Here is a 14589-nt window from a genome sequence, read left to right as displayed (position 1 = left end):
GGGGGAGGGGCTGTGGAGGGGGAGGGGGAGGGCTGAGCGTCAGGACCCCGAGTAACTGGCCGCAGGGGAAGGGGTGTCTCCCCGGGTTTGAGGAGGCTCAAGGGAACCAACGCCCTTCCTAAAACAGGTGTGGATTGGGGTGAGGGCAGGGCCTCGGGGACACAGCCCCGCAGTGTCCCCATCCCTACCGCGTCCCGCCACCGGCGACGCACCGGCTCGGGGCTGGCCCGCGTTTAGCGCAGCGGCGCCCGGAAGGCCCCACGCGGCCGCGCCGGAAGGAGGGAAGGCGGGGCTTGCGCTGGGGGCGCGGCCGGGCCTGGAGACCCCTGGCGGGCGGGGCTGGGCCTCCGGGGCGTCGGGCCAGCAGCGGCCTGGGCTTCCCCGGCGGGCGCAGGCGCGGGTGCCGGCTGCCGGGCGCGGCTTCTGACCCCACGCGCGCGGGGTCGCCCGCCTGGTAAGCGAGCCCGGGGGCGGGGGGAGGGTGAGCGAGCCGGGGTCTCTGCGCGCGACCCTCACGGCGCGGGGCGGGCGGGTCTCTGGGCACTTGGCCACGTGGAGCAGCCCTGGCCGGGAGAAGTCGGTCATCCAGCTGTGGAGCAGCTGACAGCTGGCGGGCAGGACCCTGCCTGCTAGGGGTGCGCCTCTGCTGTGGCTGGGGGTGGGCTGTGTGTACCCCGGGGGAGTAACTGGGGGTCTGCAGATCCTGCTCTGGGTCAGCACACCTGGCCTCGTCCTGTGGGAAATGGGTCTAGACGTGATGAGGGTGCGGGCTGGGCTGGGAGCTGGTGCAGCGCAGGAGTCAGTGATGTCTACAGCCGGAGTCCATGCCTGGCGTCGCATGTATGCCAGAGGGACAGGGACGCTCTGGTTCTCTCTCATGAATAAATAAGTGTAAGGAAGGAAGGGAGGGGGAGGGAAGGACGGTCCCAAAGTGATGTTCATGGCTTAGGGAAGATTCGTTTTGGTGGGGCCTGGTAGTTTCTCGAGCCTTTCTTTTTTTATTGTTATCTTAAATGTTATCATTTTACTTTCTATTGGTGGTTTGACAAAACTTTACGAAATCATAAGGTTGGAGAGGGTATACTTTCTTTTTTCCTCTTTCTTTCTTTTTCCTTTTTCTTTTTTTTCTTCCTTTTTTTGCCTCCAGAGTTATCGCTGAGGCTTGGTGCCTGCACTAGGAATCCACTACTGAAGGCCATCTTTTTTCTACTGTTGTTTGATAGGACAGAAAGAAATGGAGAGAGGAGGGGAAGACAGAGAGGGGGAGAGGAAGATAGACACCTGCAGACCTGCTTCACCTCTTCACAAGCGACCCCCTGTAGGTGGGGAGCCAGGGGGTCAAACCAGGATCCTTGGGCAGGTCCTTGCGCTTAGCGCCATGTGCGTTTAATCTGGTGCGCTACCTTCCGGCCTCCAGGGTATACCTTATTTATTTATTTATTTATTTATTCCCTTTTGTTGTCCTTGTTTTATTGTTGTAGTTATTGTTGTTGTTATTGGTGTCGTTGGATATGATAGGACAGAGAGTAATAGAGGAGGGGAAGACAGAAAAGGGGAGAGAAAGACACCTGCAGACCTGCTTCACCGCCTGTGAAGTGACTCTCCTGTAGGTGGGGAGCTGGGGGCTCGAACCCGGATCCTTACGCTGGTCCTTGTGCTTTGCACCACCTGCGCTTAACCCGCTGCACTACCGCCTGGCTCCCAGTGTATACCTTTTAACCTATACATGGTATGTGCAAATCACCGAGCCTTCCACCACCCCCCATCATAGTTATCGTGCATTCACAGGACCTTATGAGGGCTGCACCTGTTCCCGCTGTGGCATAGGTTACTATAGGAAGTAGTACGACTCAGTGTGACTTGCTTTTTCTGGTTTTTGAAGACAAATCAGGTGTTTGGGATTTAAAAGAAATCTCCTGATGTTAAAATATTGGCAACCAACTCATGAAAAGAATGGAAAAGTTTTGGGTTAATCCTAGTCGCTTTACTTATGGGATCCACCTACAAGGTTTGCCCTGGTACATAGAGAGGTGGGAAGACAAAGTTCACAAGACTCAGACTCATAGGGGAGCTTTGTAAATCAACCAGGGAAGAAGAAACTACTTGAAGATCACTTGACTGACTATTACAAGGCTCTGCTTTTCTCCTTTCTCTAAAGAACAAAAAGAACTGGTGCATGGAGGTATCTGTTAGCTCTGACGCTCTCTCTTGCTTCCTCTCACAAGATGGTCCATCTCAGACAGCCAGGCTGCCTTCCTAGGGGCAGGCTCATCTCCCTTCCCCTGCTGCAACCCAGACTAGATTGTGTGCTTGCATGAAACCTGGGCTTCAAGTTGGCATTTGCCTTGCCTGTGGCTGGTAGATGGTTTTTGTGGACAAAACTGATTCCAAAATAGGTGTAATATGGGGGCATTGTGTGTCTCTGGGGGAGGGAGGCATTCCCACCCTTCTAAAGTTTGTCCCCATCAGAGTACTGCCTGCCTGCCTGCCTCCTTCCCATCCACTTTTAATTGCAGACAGAGACAGCCTGGGAGTGGGAGAAGGAGACAGGGCTGGCTTCCTTTCTCAGTCTGGCAAGCCTGGAGAAGTCAAGTCCCAAGGTGAGCTTATTAGCAAGGTCTTAGGAGTTGGGGCTACAACCTTTTCATTCACGGGAGTCTACTGATGTCCAAACTTTTCAAATTATTCTTGCAAGAAAATCAAACCAGCTTTTCCTTTGATCAAGTCTGCTACAGTACCACTTCTCTACCGCAGTGGAGAACTATTGAACCCAGCTGGAATTGGTTTACTTCCTCCCTCTGCCCTTCCAAACACCATGGCACCTGCTGGCCCTTTAGTTCTGCAGAGCCCTGGGCTTGTGCCTTGTGCAGGCATTACTGGGCTAAGTAGAGGTTGGAAGTCGCATTTTCACCATGATGTTTCATTAGCACCTGTAGCTTTCAACTTAAAGTCATTTAGAGCAGCTTGGAAGCAGGGTGTTTATTTATTTATTTATTTATTTATAGGAGTGTGTGTGTATGTGTGTGTGTGTGTTGGTTCTGTATCTGTTTCCTACCTTGTTTACATGTGGTTTCTTGCAGGAACTGTTTGAAAGGACAGATTCTGGGCAGGGGAGATAGCATAGTGATTATGCAAACAGACTCTCTTGCCTGAGGCTCCAAAGTCCTAGGTTCAATCCCCTGCGCCACCATAAGCCAGAGCTGAGCAGTGCTCTGGTGTTTCTCTGTGTGTGTGTGTCTCTCTGCATCTCTCTAAAAAAGAAAGTACAGATTCATAGTTCTGAAGAAAGCCTACTTTAGGAGTGGTGTCTGGGCAGAGGAATTGCCCTAGAAGCCAGCCTTGTGTAACAAACATGCCAAGACTTGGGGCTCTTTGTGTCCCCAGCTATAAGAAGCTCACTGCAATTTCCAGAGGGACTTTCCTGGGACCAGAGCATTGCCTCCCTTTTTTCTGGTGTAATTGACAGAAAGAGAAAAGGTTGGATATAAACCTGAGCTAAGTTAGAGGGTGATTAGATATAGTCCAGTATTTTTAGCTTTTCAAAAAAGTTTATCATGAAACTAATTCCTTTGCACATCTTAATATGTATCTGCAATAAAATTACTTATTTTCTTTGCCTGCAGAGACCCTTGGTAAATTGGGAGGTTTCCCTCCAGCTCTTCCCTCCCCCCCCCCCCACATACCACACACACACACATCTCTGAGCAGTTTCTGTCATGTGTTACTGTGCTATATGTAGATAAGTCTTGACCTCTAAAAGAGTAGTGTGGGGTTCTCTCTTCCAGGGAGGATGAGGTGGCATTTGCTTTTGTCTTCACGATGAGCCTGGCAGCGAGGAGGTGTTTGGCACATCCAGGACACCTAGGAGTCAGAGTGGGTACAGGCTTAAGAGCTCTAGTCCCTTGGGTAGCCCTTAAGGGCCCACTCCCCTCCAGCATCTCTCCCCTCTGACCTGATGAAGCAGAGACATCTGGGGGGATGCTTTTTTGCAATTTCTCTGTATGAGGACTGAGTAATACATTATGTGTCTTTTATTATTATTTAATAACACAGCAGAGGAAGAGAAGCAAACGAGAGCATCACTCTGGCACATGCAATGCCTAATTGACATCAGGGGGCTGAGGAGACAATGTAGTGGTTATGCAAATGACTTTCATGCCTGAGCCTCTGAGGTCTGAGGTTCAGTCCCCACCACCACCATAAACCAAAGCTGAGCAACGCAGTGCTCTAATGTGCTGGTTAAAAAAAAAAAAAAAAATTCCCTGAACCCAGGACCTTTAAAGTCCAACACCCTGTGCACTGTGCCACCTCTTGGGCAGCCACATCACATGACTTTTTTTTTTTTTTTTTGCTGTCACCAGGGCTCAGTACCAGCACTACGAATCCATCATATCTGGTAGGATATAAATTTTGAGAGATGAGGAGTAGATAAAGAGGGAATGGGAAAGAAAGACACCTGCAGCACTGTTTCACTGCTCTTGAAGCTTCTCTCCCCCCCAACCCCCTGTAGGTGGAGAGCAGGGGCTCAAACCCAGGTACTTGCACATAGTAACATGTGCACTCAACTGGGTATGTCACCACCTGCTTCCCACCATCATATGTCTTGATTCATACTCTTTTAAAAGAGTCTTTCTTTTTCTTTTTCTTTTTTTTTCTTTTTCCCCTCCAGGATTATTGCTGGGGCTTGGTACCTGCACTACAAATTCACTACTCCTGGTGGCCATTTTTTTCCATTTTACTGGGCAGGACAGAGAGAAATTGAGAGAGGAGGGAGGGGAAGACGGAGAGACCAGACCTGCTTCATCACTTGTGAAGTGACACACACACACACACACACACACACACACACACACCCGCCACAGGTAGGGAGTGTGGGCTCAAACCAGGATTCTTGCTCAGGTCCTTGTGCTTTGTGTGTGTGCCACTGTCCAGTCCCCAAAAAGTCTGACTGTTTGAAGTGAGATTAGAAGACTACTTGGGGCATGTTGGGGCTGCTGGGACTGTCTTTATTTAGCAAGATCTTCAGTGACTTCTGTTCACTCAGGAGAAGCACTGATCTCAGGAATAGCAAGAGTGAAACGGGGGAGGCGTGGCAAATCTATAGGGGTCAGGGCATAGGATATATATTTTTTAATTTAATTTAATTTTTATCTTTATTGGATCGAAACAGACAGAAACTGAGAGAGAAGGGTGAGATAGATACAGAGAGAGACAGAGAGACACCTGCAGCCCTGCTTCATCACTTGCAAAGCTTTCCCCCCTGCAAGTGGGGACTAGGGGCTTTAACCTGGGTCATTGCACAGTGTAACATGAGCACTTAACCAGATGCGCCACCACAGGCCCCACAGCATATATGTGTGTGTGTGTGTGTGTGTGTGTGTGTGTATTACCTTTTGTTCAGGCTGCAGAGATAGTGTGAGAGCCTGACTGATTAAATTAAAGGCCCTCCGCTTTGATGTAAGGGCTCAGAATTCTCTCCCACAATTGGGAGGTTAATTTTACATTAGAGACCATTCCTGAATTATATTTAGGTCAAAGCAAAACAACAAAAGCCCTCATAATGATAATTATGCTTAGTGGAATAAATAAGGAGGTGAAAGACCAGTCCTGGATGGTTTCACTTATATGTGGAATGTAGAGAAATGTAACACATGAAGTTGCAAAGAAAGAGTAATAAGGTAGTCAAACTGCCTTTAAGACTGTGTGAAAACCATGGTAGTTATCGTGGGAGAAAGGGAGTTAACAGAACTTTGGTGGTAGATGCAGTGAACTATTCTCCTGTAATCTTATTATCTGGTAAACCAGTATTAAACCACGAATACTAATGTCCATGGCATAAGAATAAAGTCTCATTTGACCAAATGACATTTAGCAATATAGTCTGTCCCAAATTTCCTTCATCAAGTTTCTTTAGTGACCATTTGAAAGCGTTAGCTTTGGGCTGGCAAAAGAGTTCACATGAATTGTGTGCTGCTTTGTCCTGTGCATGATCCAGGTTCAAGCCCCTACCCTACTGTTTGGAAGGAAGCTTCAGGTTGTGATTTCTTTTCCTCTTTCTCTCTGCTTCTCTGTCTCTAGCTAAAGGAAAGAAAAGAAAATGTCAGCTTTGAATGAAAGGGAAATGTTGGGTCCAGGAGGTGGTAGAGAGCAGGACTTGTAAGTATGAGGTCTTGAGTTTGATTCTGCATATGCAAGAAATATATGCTCTGATGTTCTCTCTCTTACTAATAAATCAATCTTTAATGGGGGGGCTATTGGTGAGAAATGAAGTTTCCTTGCATTCCACTGAAGGTAAAGCTTAGCTCGTGGCCACTTTGATTTTTCTTTTTTCTTTTTCTAATATTTATTTATTCCCTTTTTGTTGTCCCTGTTTTTATTGTTGTAGTTATTATTATTGTTACTGATGTCGTTGTTGTTGGATAGGACAGAGAGAAATGGAGAGAGGAGGGGAAGACAGAGAGGGGGAGAGAAGGATAGACATCTGCAAACCTGCTTCACCGCCTGTGAAGCGACTCCCCTGTAGGTGGGGAGCCGGAGGCTCGAACCGGGATCCTTACACCGGTCCTTGTACTCTGCTCCACCTGCGCTTTACCCACTGTGCTACCATCCAACTCCCTTGATTTTACTTTTTACCCCTACCAAGTTTTGGTAGATTTTACTTTTTAGCCCTACTGAGGTTTGGTGTTTCATCTCCATCAGCCCTTGGGGAAATAGCTTATCCTGTCCCCCCACCCCAACCCTTACTGGCCATTTTCCCACCAGTATGGCAGTTTCCTGACCCCAGAAAATTTTGTGAAAGGTCATTGTTGCAAAGGTCTATCTGCCTATCTATGCAAACCCTTGCGCACACGTGTGTGTGTGTGTGTGTGTGTGTGTGTGTGTGTGTGTGTAAAACCTTGGCATTTGTTTATTTCTTTTATTCTGATTGTTTTCTTCTCTTCCTGCCTTCAATGTCTTGGGCATAGAGCTTGACTGACCTTAGAAACCAGTGATGTGTGTTAGTTATCAGTGTTCACGTAGAGACAGCATGCCTGTTACAGACTGCACCAGGTACTATCCTATGCACCTATCTATGTACACCTGACAGGAATCCAGCCTGTCAGTGGTTTATCCCCATCTTACCAGCTGACCAGTTAATCACTTACTCTGCTCGGGGTCACACATGGCCATTGTGGTTGCAGAGCCCCGTCCGTCCTTTGCCCTTCTTTGTCTCAGCATGAGCTCAGATGCCCTGTCACACACAGGACGCAAGGCTGGATATGGCAACCCTCTGCCAGGCTTTGTGCTTTCAGGATGCCTGAGCCAGAGGAAAGGCCACTGGCGTTCAGACTGCCTCTCCCTCCCCCTGTGATGAACTTGAACTTGTGCTGGGTGGGGTTGCTGCCAGGCATAAATCAGAGGCAAAGATGACCTTTCACTCACTTTGCAGATCCTCTTTGCTTATTAACTAATTCCTGCCCTGTGCAGTCTGTAATAGTTGGACTTGTCACACGATTGACTGCTGTCTGTCATGCACACAGCAGAGCTGTTTTTCTCTACTGAAAATGGGGCCACCTCCTCAGAAGTCATGGAAAAGTAACATTCAGGTGAAACTCTTCTTAGACTCATTAAAACTCTCCCTTTGAAATTCTTCCTTCAAGATCCGACAAGATGCCTATCATGTTGGGAGACATGATGAAGCTGCTCTGCTCTGTATCCGAGAAGAGCAAAGTAAAGGCAGCCATCAGGCACTCCACAAAAGGCGCCTTGGTCACAGGGACCGCCGCCTTTGTTGGTGGTTTGGTTGGTGGCCCACCAGGACTAGCCGTCGGTAAGTACAAGTCCCCCGTAGAATCAGCCCATCTCATGAGTGTCCTATAAATGCAACTCACAGCACAGAGACCTCTCTCATCAGGTGGTTCCACAGGCCCTGGATGAGGATATTGTTAACAGTGGATTCTGTGAAAAGAGCTTGGGTACATAATTTGCCCTGTTAAGAATCCATGTTTCCCTGTGACCATCTCAGAATTGCAGGGCACTTTTACAAATGACATCTGTGTCATGTGCACCTAGGGTGTATCTTTGCCCCAGCAATGTGTACTAGAGTCTTAAAATATCTAGAGGTTTTGGGTTCCCTTGTTGATTCCTTCTTCTCTTGTCATCCTGGTGGTTAGAAAAAGAGCCAAAGGGGCTGGGGACAGACTTAACCCAGGGGGATGCTTCACTGCAGTAGAGTGTTTCATGAGTGGAGAAGCAATTCTGCGGTATCTTTCTCTCTCTGTGTCCCCCTCATTCTCTCCTCCCCCAATTTCTGTTTTTCCTATCAAATAAAATAGAAAGAAAATGAAAAAATGGCCACTGGGAGTGGTAGATTCATAGTGCCAGCACCGAGCCCCAGTGACAACCCTGATGGAAAAAAAAAAAAGTGCTAGGGAGGAGGTAAAGTTTACTGAGCACATGCTAGAAGCGGATGCTTTCTGGCCTTGGGTGCAGAAGCCAGCACTCTCAGGAGAGCTTTTCCATTATGACAAGGAGCAGCCCTATACAGAAATTGCAACAAACTAACTCCTCAAGTGATTAGCTCTGCTGCTTGTTTTGCCAGCTGATTCTGTCTGAGAACCAGGTTCTGGCAAGGAATGAACATTTGGCTAATTCTGTCATTCCTTAAAGTTAGGATGAAGTTGCTTCCTTTGGAGACTTAGATGACTTCTGTGTCCCAGACCCTGGAAAACCTACCATACCATCCTTGGACTATGGCCAAGGGTGGAGCCAGAGAGCTGGCATCTTTCGGGCCTGACTTGGGGAGAGACCAGATAGGCCATCCTTTGATGAACCCTGTAACAAGGGCCAGCCTGTGCTCCGCAGAGTAGAGATACTCAGATTAGAGAAACCCTAAGTGACTTGGTCTTCACATGAATATAGATAGGAGGGGTGACTGCCTGCATGGGCTCTGCTACTTGACTCTGTGGCATGGCTTCCTGTTCATTTCCTTCGAAAGTCTGAATTAGTCCTCACTCTAGCATTTTGTCATCCAGGAAGTAGCCAGGAAGGGAGGAGACATTCTTATCTCTGTCCTCTCCTATCTACTGTCCCATCCTATCGGAGAAGGGCTTGCTAGGGCCATTTATCATGTAGCAGTGCCCCAGGCCATTTTGGGAACACATAACTTACTCATCTTACTCAGATTGAATGAGAGCTAGTAGAGAATAGGATCTCTGCAGAGAACCTAAGAAGATTTGCAACGTGCACCCCCTGGTCATAAGTAGGGACATCATTTTAACCAGAAAACAATGGAATTTTCCCTTCTCCAAGAGTTAGTAATTTGCTGGTCGATATTTCTGGCAATATTTTTTGTATTAAGTGCTGCTCTAAATCAAGTATTGATGTTCTCATAAAGGTTTAGTGCAGACGAGCACAACTCTTGTCCATGCTAAGTGTTTCACTGGTGTCATTGGGCCAAATTCAGTAAAATTTGTAAATTACTGATTTTCTCCTGAGAATACACCTTTCTTTTAGAGCTGAGAGGAAAGCCTGTTCGGTGGCCAAGTTCTGCCTCCAGCATCTCAGGCTGATTGGGTCTTGGTAACAGAGGAGGGGTATGTGCTTGCCGTGAGGGAACAGGTTTGACCACCTGCCAGCCAAGTCCAGCCTGTGAGTGGGGCTCCTTGATCCATGGTGCATAATTTCACATAAACATTTTACTTTGTAACATGTTAAGATTTAAAGAGAAGTTGCAAAGATAGTACAGAGAATTCCTCTAGTTCCCTCACTGAATCCAGAACATTAACATTTTATTCTACCGTGGAACATTTGTCAAAGCTAAAAAACGCAACACTGCTGCTTTTTCCTGTATGTGAGGCCCGGGTTTGAGTCCAGCCTTCACCAGACTGAAGGTAGCTTCCATTCTGTGGTTTCTCTTATTCTTTCTACCATTGTGTCAAAAGAAAGCAGTAAAGGAGAAAAAAGGAGGGAAGAGAGGGAGGGAGAGAAAGAAGGAAGAAAGGAGCGGAAAACACTGATAGGTTAAAACAATTCTCCAAATTCCCATTCAAATTTCACTTGTTTTTTTGCATTTGTGATCTTTCCGATACAACTCAAGACACCACATTGCGTCTTCACATCCCCATAGTCTTTACATCCCCATAGTCTTCCCTGGTCTGTAATAATTTCTTAGATTTTGCTTATTTTATCAGTCTTCCTAGTTCTGAGAACTGTCAGGTATTTTACAGAATGTCTCAGTTTGTGTTTTCCCTGATGTCTTCCTCATGATGAAACACATGATGATGAGACAGATTGTGGCTCTTTGGAAAGAATACCACAAGAAGCTGGGGCCAAGCGGTGGCATACCTGGTTAAGTGCACACATTATAGTGCGCAAAGACCCAGGTTTGAGCACATCTGGTCACCACCTGCAGGAGGAAAGCTTCATAAATGGTGAAGCAGGGGTGCAGGTGTCTCTCTGTCTCTTTCCCTCTCTCTGTCTCTCCTCTCCCCCTCAGTTTCTCTGTCTCTAACCAATAATAAATAAACAAGATAAAAATACCACAGGAAGCTTGATCTTGTTCAGTACCCTTCCCTTAGTCCTCTGAATAAAGTTGTATATGTCAAGCCCCTCCCCTATCAAGTTACTGCCTCCCTTTCCACATTCTGTTCTTTACAAGAGAGTCACCAAATCCTGTTGGGCTGTAGCTTTAAAATCTCGGATTATGTGGTCCAGGAGGTGGCACAGTGGATAAAGCACTGGACTCTCAAGCAGGAGATTCTGGGTTCAATCCCTAATAGCACATGTACTAGACTAATGTCTGGCTCTCTCTCTCTCTCCTTCTATCTTTCTCATTAATAAATTAATAAAATATTTTTTTAAAAGATGACATATTTAAAAGGAAAAAAATCTCGGATTATGGGCTAGCAGGATAATTCACCTGGAGAGTGCACACCCAGGTTCCAGCCCAGCCCCCACTGCATCAGAGGGAGCTTCATACTGTGGTATCGTTCATTTTCTCCTCCTGCCTCTGTCTCTGTGTGTCTGTATGAAAAAGCATAGCCCAGTGTGGTGAAGCCCTGATGCTGACTGAATAAACAAAGAAATACACCTCTAATGTAGCTGATGCTATTTTAAAATCATGGAATGTTTTAAAAGAGGGCATCTGCCATCCCTTAGGGCAGCAACTGGCTGGCAAGGGGGTAATTCTTGGCCCTTTAGCTAGAGATGCAGATCTCCGGATATATACGTCACCACTTAGCCCACTTTACTTCTTTCTGTTATCAGCCTGGCCCCCAAAGACACAGAGATCTGAGACCCTTACTCTACAACAGTTGCCTGTAGGAGAGTGCACCTATCCTTGTTTGATCAAACTTTCCACTGGTACAAGGTCTTCAGGTCCCACCAAAGTATTGTGTCATAACTTTGCCCACAAATTTATATGTAAAAAAATAATGTTTACGGTCCTCTAAAGGAGCAGCAGTAAGAGAAAATGCTGAGTACATTGAATGTTATTTTTCATCATCCAGTTTTGCAAGGTTCATATGAACAATTACTGCTGCAAGAGAAAAGCTTATCTGTCCCTGGGGTCCTTTATCCATGTGATTTCACTGGAAATTTCCAAAGTTCAGGGACAAAGAGCATATTAGCCACTTGATAGAGAAAATACAGGCTGACTCACCACTGAGCTGTTTCCACTAAAAAAATAAATAAATAATAAAAAAAGCATTTGCTCCTAACTTTATCCTTTGTGATAAGAATGGTGTTTGTGGGAAGTCTGGGAGAGCTTCAGCTCTTGAGGGGAATTTGACTTAGCACAGCTCTCATGTTTTGTGTGGCATCTGTGGAGCTTAGGGAAGGACATGTTCCAGTGCTAATTATTGGAGCCAAATGCACATAAACCTCTGCCCTTGTGCTGCCTGCTGGAGCAGGCTTGCAGCTGAGCGTGTTCTGACCACTCGGGATTACTCTCACTTATCATACTAGTGGACTTGCTCTCAGCACGAACCTTCACTAAGGGCCCTTCTAATTGAACGTTCCCTGTTTTCTAGGGGGTGCTGTTGGGGGTCTACTAGGTGCCTGGATGACGAGTGGACAGTTTAAGCCGATTCCTCAGATCATAATGGAGCTGCCACCCACGGAGCAGCAGAAGCTTTTTAATGAAGCCACTGCCATTGTCCGGCATCTGGACTGGACAGACGCCGTGCAGCTGACCACACTGGTCATGGGCAGTGAGCTCCTGCAGCAGCAGCTGCTGGCCATGCTGGTGAACTATGTCAGCAGGGAGCTGCAGGCTGAGATTCGGTACGACGACTAGGCTGCTGCTATTGGGAAATGGGGTTCTCCTCACTCGGAAGGTGATGGGGGAGTCCCATGCCATCAAAGGGTGACCTTATGTTTCAGCACGTTCTCTTGCTGGAGCTGCTGCTGTGCTGGATCATGTTTGGGAATCATGCAGTTGTGTTCTGTGCACTAATGTGGGTGGATGAGCTGGTGGAAAAGAAGGCCTATTGCAGGTCTCTCCAATTTTCCAAATCTACTCTCGCCCAAGCTGGAGTGTAGAGGAAAGCTGTAGTGTCGGCCCTGTTACTTCATGAAGGTGACTGTCTTGAGAACCTGTTACAGGATTGTGTCTCCCCGGGGACCTGGGGACTGAAGAGCTGGTGCCTGCCTTCACTGGCATCATGTTTACCTCTTGATTGCACCCCCTCCCCACCTAGGGGCTTCTGAGTGGCCTCATGGAGGAGAACTATCCAATGTACTCAGGTTCCTCTCCCACCAGCTCACCCTCCCTGGCGTTCATGTCCCTTTGTCTGAGGTTAGAGTAGTTTTTTGAGTTGTGTTTTTTGAATCCAACATCTTTGCCAAAAAACATAGCTTCCTCTGAAGTGACAGGATCATAAACTGTCTCTGAGATATGCCTCTACACTATAACCCTCCTAGTACTGTATTCAGTCTGCTTCTGAACCACAACTGGAGGAAGTGTCATCAAATTGCAATAAATGTTTTCCCATGTATTTGGTGTAAAGCATCTTTCACACTCAGGGTCATGCACATGGAGTGAAGTGGAATGTACTAGATTTGTAGCTTTGAGGAATTAAAGAAAGCCCCCCCCCCCCACTTCCATTAGCAGCAACCTTCCTGCCCAGCTGTCTTAGTTTCCCTGTGCTGCCTGTTTGAGCACTCACCCCCAGCCACCTCCACCAGCAATGGGATGTCCTCAGGCACAGCAGGAACTTAAGGTTTTTTCAATGGATGGGAAGCAGCGAGGCTTCCTTGGGCTTTGGTTTGGAGTGCTTCTGTTCAGGAAACTCCTGTGTGTAAAGAAAACTTCAAAAAAAAAAAAAAAAAAACTTCAGGTGGATTAAAGCCCACAGGGCTAAGGGAAGATCAAACCTCTTATCTCAGAGACGTGGCTCTTCATCTAGCTGCCTATAGCATAGGCCACGGTCCTGCTATTGATGAAGTCACTTCGACTGCTTGAGTTGCTGAGGGCTGAGGCTGGGGAAAACTCTGGAAAACTGAGTGGGAACTTTTTTGTTGAACTGATCATTCCTGTTCTTCCTGCAGACTAAGTAAGTCCCTTTTGTGAACCCTTGACCAAAAACATCTAAAGTCAGGGCAGGCCTTCTCCCATTTTATTTATTTTTTAAAGGTTTTATTTATTTATTTACTTATTTATTAGTGAGAAAGATAGGAGGAGAGAGAAAGAACCAGACATCACTCTGGTACATGTGCTGCCGGGGATTAAACTTAGGACCTCATGTTGCAGAGTTCAGTGCTTTATCCACTGCACCACCTCTTGGACCTTTCCCCCATTTATTTATTTATTTTTACATTCCCTTTTGTTGCCCTTGTTGTTCTATTGTTGTAGTTATTATTGTTGCCGATGTCATCACTGTTGGTTAGGACAAAGAGAAATGGAGAGAGGAGGGGAAGACAGAAAGGGGGAGAGAAAGATACCTGCAGACCTGTTTCACTGCCTGTGAAGCGACTCCCCTGCAGGTGGGGAGCCGGGGGGGCTCGAACCGGGTTCCTTATGCCAGTCCTTGCGCTTTGCGCCATGTGCACTTAACCCGCTGCACTACTTCCCGACTCCCTCCTTTCTCCCATTTAAAAAGTAGTGTTAGTGGGCTTTAGAGTCACTACTTACTAGGTATGTATGTATTGCAGCACATGCTTGATGCCACCACTTAGAGGCCTTCCCCACGCCTATTTTCTCATTCTGTTTTGAGAAGGGAGAAAGATGGAGAGAGAAGGGAGGGGGCCTGGGTGGTGGCACACCCAGTTAAGCATAGTACTAAGTGCAAGGACCTGGGTTCAAGCCCTCACTCCCTACCTGCAGGGGGAAACTTCATGAGCAGCGAAGCAGGTTTGCAGGTGTCTTTCTACCTTTCTTACCCTCCCCTCTCAGTTTCTGTCTGTCATCAATTATTATTGTTATATATTGTTTATTGTTATACAATAAAATGGGAAAAATAAAATGATTCAAAAGAGAGAGAGAGAGAAGGGAGGGGAGAGCATGCTAATGCAAAAAGACTCATGCCTCTGAGAGTTCAGGTTCAGTCTCCTGCACCACCATAAACCAGAGGAGAGGAATGCTTTAGTAGAGAGAGCAGAAACACTATA

At 47.0% G+C, this 14589-nt stretch overlaps 1 protein-coding gene across 4 annotated transcripts; it reads left to right on the top strand.

The window, feature by feature from the left end:
- The first annotated feature begins 305 nt into the window (after nucleotides 1–305).
- C2H19orf12 (chromosome 2 C19orf12 homolog) lies at nucleotides 306–12977 on the top strand. Of its 4 annotated transcripts, XM_060185638.1 has the most exons (5): nucleotides 352–454; nucleotides 2517–2600; nucleotides 6064–6156; nucleotides 7641–7810; nucleotides 12012–12977. In XM_060185638.1, the coding sequence occupies exons 3-5, from the start codon at nucleotides 6098–6100 to the stop codon at nucleotides 12275–12277; spliced, it is 495 nt and encodes a 164-aa protein (XP_060041621.1). In that variant the 5' UTR covers nucleotides 352–454; nucleotides 2517–2600; nucleotides 6064–6097; the 3' UTR covers nucleotides 12278–12977. The 4 variants fall into 4 exon arrangements, with proteins under 4 accessions (XP_007539513.1, XP_060041623.1, XP_060041621.1 ...); XM_060185639.1 differs by lacking the exon at nucleotides 6064–6156; XM_007539451.3 differs by lacking the exons at nucleotides 2517–2600; nucleotides 6064–6156 and having other exon boundaries at nucleotides 306–454.
- Nucleotides 12978–14589: the final 1612 nt, after the last annotated feature.

The sequence above is a fragment of the Erinaceus europaeus genome, chromosome 2 (assembly GCF_950295315.1).
Source record: "Erinaceus europaeus chromosome 2, mEriEur2.1, whole genome shotgun sequence".
Taxonomy (NCBI): domain Eukaryota; kingdom Metazoa; phylum Chordata; class Mammalia; order Eulipotyphla; family Erinaceidae; genus Erinaceus; species Erinaceus europaeus.
The sequence above is the reverse complement of the archived record's forward strand: the minus strand, read 5'-3'. Positions and strand labels throughout refer to the sequence as shown.

Excerpts from the sequence above, each read along its gene's own strand:
- C2H19orf12 (XM_060185638.1), top strand. The coding sequence starts at position 6,098 with ATGTCAGCTTTGAATGAAAGGGAAATGTTGGGTCCAGGAGGTGGTAGA. Across the intron at positions 6,157-7,640 it reads GGTGGTAGAGAGCAGGACTT|ATCCGACAAGATGCCTATCA; the intron begins GTAAGTATGAGG and ends TCTTCCTTCAAG. Across the intron at positions 7,811-12,011 it reads CCCACCAGGACTAGCCGTCG|GGGGTGCTGTTGGGGGTCTA; the intron begins GTAAGTACAAGT and ends CCTGTTTTCTAG.